Consider the following 8,091-nt stretch of genomic DNA (forward strand, 5'->3'; position numbering starts at 1 on the left):
GTTCTCTTCCATTTTAATTGCCATTAAAAACACGTAATAACTATGGATCCTGGAAGGAAAAGCCGTACTTTATATGGGAAAGCAGGACGACGTACACGCAATTAACGAAGATCACGCGATAGTTAGACTTAAAAAAGCGAAAGTTCAGATACTGCAGAACCGGCCAATAGCAGCAGTCCAACAACCACGTGTAAAGGAACTTCTCGGCCAGCTCGCCATTGCACTCCGCTAATGTTTTCCCACCCAGCAAGCTGCTGACGTAAAAGAACAGGAAAATATAGGTGGGCGACATGATCAACTGATCCGCGAGTATCTTATGCAGGACACCCCATCGTCCACTGTCAGATAGCAGCCTGTCCAGCAGCAGATAGAAACTGTGCTGAACCGGACCAATCACCAAGCCCGTAATCATCATGCATCCTGAGCGAGAGTAGTCAAAGGTTTTCTTTTCAGCAAATCCCTCGTACTGCTGGGCAACTGCATCTCCGATGGCGACGAGGAGTCCCGATCCGACGGTATTTGTCAGCAACAGGTACTTTCCGAACAGTTTGGACCAGAATTTTGCATTCGGTGGAATTTGGGAGCTTGTCGAGAAAACGGTTACGAACTGGAAGCCCATTTTCAGCGGATTGGACAGCCGAGTCCAGCTAAACATCGTGATCCCATCTAAACTTGTTTCGCTCTTGTGATGGTTTACTTGTTTGGTTAAAAAACTTGTATTTTCTGTATTTGTTCTGACATTGAAAGCCCTGATTTTTTGATTTATTGAATAATATTTGATAAAATATTGATCAGTGCAATAAAACTGCAAGGTTACAAATTACATGAAAGCTTTAAATTCAATACTCAAACGCTTTACAGCACTAACCGATATACGCCGATAACTTAAATTATTTCGTTATTGACTCGCTCTGGCCACACTGCCCTTTTCGGTTTTGCTTTCCACCGCTTTCGCGTTATTTTTAGCCGCCTATTTTGCCGAAAATATTTATATTGCTGGCTAAAACCCATCGCAATTTCCATCCAAATCAGACCGGTTGGTAAACCACCAACACACGCAACTATTTAAGGTTAGGACCGGCGTGAAAAAACGCCTAGAATCGTGCATTAAATACTTTTCTCTTCCAGGTGACAGAAAGCCATCCGGTTTTCCGGGTGACGACAGTTTTGCGTTTTTTGACCAACGCATCGTTTTTATAATGAGGCTGCTCTACGTGTTTCTTCTGATTTTGGCCGTGCGCTTGGCCTCCGTTTTCGTGGTCCAAACTTATTACGTTCCGGATGAATATTGGCAGAGTTTGGAGGTGGCCCACAAACTAACCTTTGGGTAGGTTCAATTTCTGCGATTTCTGTCTGATTTCTGGCCTTTATCTTTATAAAAGAATGTTGATTTTGATTAGAAATTCAAAGTACATAATTTGCACACTCAGTTTCAGCCTTCAGTACAGTCTAGCTGAATATTTTCACTGATAAATGTCTTTCGGTAAAAGTAGCTGTAGGAAATGAAAGTGTCGCAAAATGAATCAAAATCCTATGAACCTTCTTACCTAACTCACATGTTCTCTACTTTTAGCTATGGCTACCTGACTTGGGAATGGGTTCAGGGCATTCGCAGCTATGTGTACCCCCTGCTGATCGCAGGAGTCTATAAAATCCTGGCCCTCCTGCAATTGGACAGTGCCCACCTTCTGGTAGTTCTGCCAAGGATTCTCCAGGCTCTGCTGTCGGCCTACTCCGATTATCGCTTCTTTGTGTGGACGGGCAAGCGTAAGTGGGCGCTGTTTTTGATTCTGGTGCCCTGGTTCTGGTTCTACACGGGCTCGCGAACTCTGGCCAATACACTGGAGGCCTCCCTGACAACGATTGCCTTGAGCTACTTCCCCTGGTATGGCGAATCCACAGCTTATCTGTGGCCAGCTGCCATCTGCTGCTTCCTGAGACCCACGGCAGCTGTCATTTGGCTCCCATTGTCCTTGTATCATCTGCGCAAGAGTCGCCAGAATGTGCTGGAGCTGATCCTAAAGCGATTTGTGCTCATCGGGTAAGAAATTAAACGATAGACATCAGTGACTTTATAATAAGCCCATGTACATTTTAGGTTACTCGTTGCTGGACTTGGAATAGCCATCGATACCTACTGGCATGGCCAATTGATAGTGACACCGTACGAGTTCCTCAAGTACAACGTATTCAACAACATCGGCAGCTTCTACGGCTCACACCCGTGGCACTGGTACTTCAGCGTGGGATTGCCCACAGTCCTGGGCATCAACACCCTGCCCTTCATCTTCGGTGTGATGGAAACTGTGAGGAAGTCGGAGAAGTATCCGGTTAGCAAGCAACTCCTGATTACCATCTTTCTGACTCTGGTCGTTCTGAGTGCCGTGGAGCACAAGGAGTTCCGATTTGTGTCCTCGCTTCTGCCGCTCTGCTTGTACGTCATCACAGATGCTCTATCCCGCTGGAGCGCCAGAGCCTCGAGCTCAATGTTGTGGACCACTGCTTTAGTCATCCTCGTGGGCAATGTTCTGCCCGCTTGGTATTTGAGCACAGTGCACCAGAAGGGCCCCATTGAACTGATGCCCAAGTTGAGGGAGATTGCTCAGGATTACAGGGATGAACGCGAACACCAGGCGAATATTCTTTTCCTAATGCCTTGCCACTCCACACCATATTACAGGTGAGAAGATTTGGACTTAACTTTCCTTGAATGGTTTAATGATTCTTTTTCGTTAGCCACATTCACCAGAATGTCACCATGAGGTTTTTGACCTGCGAACCGAACCTGGAGAAGAAGGAGCAGTATAAGGACGAGGCCGACCGCTTCTTTGAGGACCCCGTGCACTGGATTAACTCGCACATTCCCGTGCATCCGCTCACCGCTTTGCCCACGCATGTGGTTATGTTTGATCCGCTGGCCGAGAACATTAGCGTGTTCCTCCGCAACTACCGGCTGCTCCATCGCATCGAGCACGCAGAGGTAACCCGGCTGGAGGGCTCGCAGGCTCTGGTGGACCAGTGGTCGGAGGCACTGGGCGCCCAGTCACCTAATCTTGCTTCTCTATTGCAGCATCGCCAATCGCGCACAGGTCGTTCCATTTTGGTTTACCAGCGCTTGAAGAAGGGCGAGGAGAATGCATTTAATCAAGAGCAGAAGGAACCGGATGTCCATGATCATCCGCCGCTAGAGGATCTCGTCATGGCCAATGAGAACGAGAATCTCTTCAATTAGAGGATAGAGCAAAAGATAAAGACTCCCCCACCGCAGCCCTCCGTTCAAAAGAAAGAAGCAATGACACATTTGATATTAACTGATAGATACAAACGCATATATTTTGTATCCATATATGGCCTTAGCAAAAGTTTTTAAAACGTTGTCGCGCGAGGAGAACAGAAAATCGTAGGCGCCTTTTGTGTACTTCGTGCTAGTTGATAATGTGTAAGCCATCTGAGTATTTAGACGCAAACAGTCTAACAAGAGGCAATATATTTTACGTAGTCCATACAACGCTTGAGCTGTCCTTTCTTTAAGTTCTCGAAATAAAGGTTCAGTGGAGTAGAATTACATTTGATTTTGTGTATATTTTCATTTATTAATGTTTATTACTTTTCCAAAAGTAACTGTTAAATCGATTGGGAGAATACCCCGATTGTAGTTTCCCCATACTATCGCTGCTAAAGTATCGATGGTGTGTCGTAAGCCGTTGCAGTCGCGCTATCGATACTATCGCAGTGGTTAACCCAGCACTATTCGGCCGATTTCGCACTGCATTAATTAAACGCGTTTTAATTAAGTAAAGCTGTTTTTATCGCACAACCACCACACAGAGATAATATGGCTGCTTCAATGAGGGCGCTGCTGAAAGTGCGAGGTGCGTATTCCCCCTATCGGTTGCCTAACACACGCCGTACTCCCCAATAGCATAATAAATTATATAACTTCGTCGGATTTACGGCACACAAAGTGCCAATGGACGAACAATTAGGGGGCACCTGTCGTTGCGACGGATCTGCTGATTAGTCGGCCACCATTGGGATTAATAATCGGCTTAATTTGCAGATCCGCAGATACGTGGCTTCGGAAAAGTGGAAGTGGTGCCCTTTCGTGGCGGAGGGGGTGTGCGGGGGCTGTGTTCAAGGTTCGCTTGCATGTGACCCATCGCACAAACAACCGTTTTTTCGGCAACAAGTACAGTGGAACCTCGCTCTGTCGATCACAATTATTACCTTTCTTCGTAATTGGTATTCTGTGTTATATTTATACTGTAAATTTAACAGTTTGAAGAGATATACTAAGTATATCTTTCAATTAAATCTTGAGCAACTTACTAAGCATAAAGATTACTCAAAGTTCCAAATGAGACGAAATATTACCAAAATACTGCAAGCTTTATAAAGTTTAGCTCGTAATTACCACAAAATTTCGTAGTTACAGCGATAAAAGTAGCCGGCGTGACATCTTTCAACAAATGTCAAGGCCACCAAAAGTTATAATACATAAAAAGAAAAGACTGCGGATCTAAACTTTTAAAGTAACATAAATAATTCCATAGAAGTCCTTATACTAAACGAAGTTGTCAATGCAGAATGAAATCCTTATTGGAAGTGAAGTGAAAATGCTTCCACTTCTTCATTCATCTAGTTTTCCTGCATTTGGGCTTATCCCTAGGACACCTTCCGGCGCGGAATTTTAGAAATCCTGGATATGTGTGTACATAACTAAGGTTTAGGAAACTGAATGTGTTAAAAAGAATAAACGTACCAGGTTTTCCTAGTTCAGTAAGTTTACACTGCTCTTGTCCAACGTGCAAGAGGCTTAAGCCCTGGTAGTAACAATCAGCAGCTATGCCACAGTAAGGATATCTAGGTTTAATGTATCCATCGCAGGCACTTCTTCCACTCGTAGTCTCGAATATACTCATAGCTGCAGTTGTCGAACAGTTCACAACTCATATATTTTCAGTTGCTTGCATAAAAACTCACTCAGAAGAAATATGTAACTTAAAACCTTCATAATGGTGTATACGCTTCTAAATTTGCCCTAAGACTAATTATTTTAGTTATTCTTTAATGCTTTTAAAGCTCTTCAGAAGATTTACTGGAAAGTTTTGCATTAAGAACTTGTAACTAACTAACTTCTAATTCAAGTATGTATATGTGTATATATAGGAAAATCTACCAGAAAAATTGAAATATATATGTATGTATTTACTGGTGTACGTTATGCTATTAAATGAAAAATTAATACTATTCAAAGGAACACCGGGGTACTTTAGGGTTACATTTTCCCAATTTCATGTTGATGAGTCCTAAATGAATAGATCGATTCAGTTTTTCAAAGGCAAATATGCTATGCTTCATTAGCACCCACCTGATTTTCCTTTTTCTATACGTCTACAAGATATATTGGTCAGGACACTTGGATTTGCACCATTAACGACACAATCAGAAAACATTCCACAGTGAGGATCTAGTTTTAGTGTGACCAAAGTGCTGCATTTACTCTCGATTTGCACAGTTAACATGACTAAAGGTGGTAGAAAAATATAAAAATTTAAGTGGTTATGCTACAGAAGTTCTAAAACTCACCCAGAATAAAAACGAGGATAGGTTGCATCTTGTTAAGCGACTGATATTCTAAAGAAATAAACTGAGCTTAAATAGATCAACGGCATAAGTACCGGAAATTCTACAATTTACTCTTAAAAATCAATTACACATGTGATGTGAGATGTGACGAATTTAATAAATAATAATCGAGCAAATAAGCTTTCATATATTTTGCCTTATTTTTTAATTTATTTTAATATTTTAATTTTTTTTTTAATATTTTAATTTATATCCTTTTCAGATGGCTTTGTGGCCGGAGTGCGCTGCAATTCGCAGTACAACAAGACACGCGGCAACCTGAAGCTGAACGGCGATTCGCGGGTGATCTGCCAGGGATTCACCGGCAAACAGGGTACGTTCCACAGCCAGCAGGCTCTGGAGTACGGCACCAAGTTGGTCGGCGGCATTTCCCCCAAGAAGGGTGGCACCCAGCACCTGGGACTGCCCGTCTTCGCTTCGGTGGCGGAGGCCAAGAAGGCCACCGATCCACATGCCACCGTCATCTATGTGCCACCACCGGGCGCTGCGGCCGCCATCATCGAGGCCCTGGACGCTGAGATCCCCCTGATCGTCTGCATCACGGAGGGTGTGCCGCAGCACGACATGGTGAAGGTGAAGCACGCCCTCATCAGCCAGAGCAAGTCGCGATTGGTGGGGCCCAACTGCCCGGGAATCATCGCCCCCGAACAGGTTCGTACATCTCCAGAGCTAAAGAGATAAGCTTCGCCAGAGGGCAAAATCCACGCTCATCTGGTGTTTTCCTTATCTCTTGGTATGACGTCCGCGGTGAACTATACTCGTATCTGTTTAATATTCAGTTTGAAAGATAATATTCAATTGAAGCTTATTATTAATGTACAAACAGGCCTCCATTGACACACCTTTCAATCTATGCATTGAACTTTGCCCCCAAGTTGATGAAACTAACCCTATGAGCTAGTTAATTAATACGTTATTTATTGCCATTTATGACGCTTATCGCCCTATGCGTCACAAACTTCAAAAAGGCAACATAAACGAAATCCACTTTTAAGTCATTACCCACTTTACTTAAAGTGCTTTGCGGTGGTAATCTTATGAATCTATATAAATTTGTGGGTCAGTAACAAAAACAGTTTGATGGAACAATTCCGAGAAGAGTATTATTAAATTAATACTTTTTATTATAAGTTTCATTTAAAGTTAAGCTAATTGTATAATCTTTTACTATGCCTTTCTGATTGCAGTGCAAGATCGGCATCATGCCGGGTCACATCCACAAGCGCGGCAAGATCGGCGTGGTCTCCCGCTCGGGAACCCTGACCTACGAGGCCGTGCACCAGACCACAGAAGTTGGCCTGGGCCAGACCCTCTGCGTGGGCATTGGAGGCGATCCGTTCAACGGAACCGACTTCATCGACTGCCTGGAGGTCTTCCTCAAGGATCCCGAGACCAAGGGCATCATTCTGATCGGCGAGATTGGAGGCGTGGCCGAGGAGAAGGCGGCCGACTACCTCACCGAGTACAATTCGGTAGGATAAGCCATTCCAGATCAATACTTTCCATTATTAAATCTACTTATATACTATTACAGGGAATCAAGGCCAAGCCTGTGGTCTCGTTTATTGCCGGTGTGTCGGCGCCACCCGGCCGTCGCATGGGTCACGCTGGAGCCATCATTTCCGGTGGAAAGGGAGGCGCCAACGACAAGATCGCCGCCCTGGAGAAGGCTGGCGTCATTGTGACCAGGAGTCCTGCCAAAATGGGCCACGAGCTCTTCAAGGAGATGAAGCGTCTGGAGTTAGTGTAAATAATTAAAGGCCATAACCAAACCGGAATCCGTACGCCGAACAAAGCGTATACGCAAACTCATGATGATGAACCTAAAGTTAAGCTAAAAGTGTCGAAAATCGAAATTGAATTCGAGCGAACCCAAATAAATTATTGTGAAAAATTACTAGAGAGAAACGAAAGGCGTTGAATTGTGACATCTATTCCAAGAATTAAGTTAACTACTGCCGTACCACCAAGTTGAACTAAAATAACTCGCACCAAAACGAAGATTTGTAATTGTTATTGCACGCGGCTGATTGTTTGTGTTGCGAACAGAATTTTGCCTTAATTTTAAATACCTGCTCGAAATATCAATGTGAATTGTATCTGAATGTGTAATAAATATGCATAATAACAGGATAGATGTGCGTAATTCTCAAGGTCTTTAAATGTGCAAGACTTGTTATTTGTTATTCTGCAAAGTTATTTTTAAATTTTGACGTTTATTTGAACTAAATATTTCCTGTAAAAAGGTGAGATGCATTTGATGATTAAGCAAGGTTTCCTATTAAAATTTGTTTTTCTAGTAAGTCGGGACAGGTAACTATTTTTCGTCAACAAATAAGAAAATAATTCTTTATTTAAATAAAACAAACGATTTTAAAAACGTTTTTAAGTTATAAACACGTTTTTAAACCGTTAATCTGCCTTTCTTGTCTTATTCGTCCT

General features: G+C 43.2%; 5 protein-coding genes across 6 annotated transcripts; 2 read left to right on the forward strand and 3 right to left on the reverse strand.

Moving 5' to 3' along the window:
* Window positions 1-40: 40 nt before the first annotated feature.
* LOC120450627 (mpv17-like protein 2) lies at window positions 41-773 on the reverse strand. Its single transcript, XM_039633775.2, has one exon. The coding sequence runs from the start codon at window positions 653-655 to the stop codon at window positions 41-43; it is 615 nt and encodes a 204-aa protein (XP_039489709.1). The 5' UTR covers window positions 656-773.
* Window positions 774-910: 137 nt separating this feature from the next.
* Window positions 911-3,567, forward strand: LOC120450624 (GPI mannosyltransferase 3). 2 transcript variants are annotated; one of them, XM_039633771.1, is made up of 6 exons: window positions 911-1,070; window positions 1,129-1,327; window positions 1,574-2,041; window positions 2,099-2,680; window positions 2,737-2,980; window positions 3,071-3,567. In XM_039633771.1, the coding sequence occupies exons 2-6, from the start codon at window positions 1,200-1,202 to the stop codon at window positions 3,230-3,232; spliced, it is 1,584 nt and encodes a 527-aa protein (XP_039489705.1). In that variant the 5' UTR covers window positions 911-1,070; window positions 1,129-1,199; the 3' UTR covers window positions 3,233-3,567. The 2 variants fall into 2 exon arrangements, with proteins under 2 accessions (XP_039489705.1, XP_039489704.1); XM_039633770.1 differs by having other exon boundaries at window positions 2,737-3,567.
* A 147-nt stretch (window positions 3,568-3,714) lies between these two features.
* Window positions 3,715-7,784, forward strand: LOC120450625 (succinate--CoA ligase [ADP/GDP-forming] subunit alpha, mitochondrial). The gene is made up of 4 exons (XM_039633772.2): window positions 3,715-3,872; window positions 5,852-6,300; window positions 6,837-7,121; window positions 7,184-7,784. Exons 1-4 carry the CDS (start codon window positions 3,836-3,838, stop codon window positions 7,397-7,399), a joined length of 987 nt encoding a protein of 328 aa, XP_039489706.1. The 5' UTR covers window positions 3,715-3,835; the 3' UTR covers window positions 7,400-7,784.
* Window positions 4,430-5,195, reverse strand: LOC120450628 (accessory gland protein Acp63F-like). The gene is made up of 3 exons (XM_039633776.2): window positions 4,984-5,195; window positions 4,763-4,924; window positions 4,430-4,699 (listed from the first exon to the last, which is right to left on the reverse strand). The coding sequence occupies exons 1-3, from the start codon at window positions 5,012-5,014 to the stop codon at window positions 4,635-4,637; spliced, it is 258 nt and encodes an 85-aa protein (XP_039489710.1). The 5' UTR covers window positions 5,015-5,195; the 3' UTR covers window positions 4,430-4,634.
* LOC120450629 (accessory gland protein Acp63F-like) lies at window positions 5,188-5,716 on the reverse strand. The gene is made up of 3 exons (XM_039633777.1): window positions 5,590-5,716; window positions 5,372-5,527; window positions 5,188-5,309 (listed from the first exon to the last, which is right to left on the reverse strand). The coding sequence occupies exons 1-3, from the start codon at window positions 5,615-5,617 to the stop codon at window positions 5,248-5,250; spliced, it is 246 nt and encodes an 81-aa protein (XP_039489711.1). The 5' UTR covers window positions 5,618-5,716; the 3' UTR covers window positions 5,188-5,247.
* Window positions 7,785-8,091: the final 307 nt, after the last annotated feature.

Source organism: Drosophila santomea, chromosome 3L (assembly GCF_016746245.2).
Source record: "Drosophila santomea strain STO CAGO 1482 chromosome 3L, Prin_Dsan_1.1, whole genome shotgun sequence".
Taxonomy (NCBI): domain Eukaryota; kingdom Metazoa; phylum Arthropoda; class Insecta; order Diptera; family Drosophilidae; genus Drosophila; species Drosophila santomea.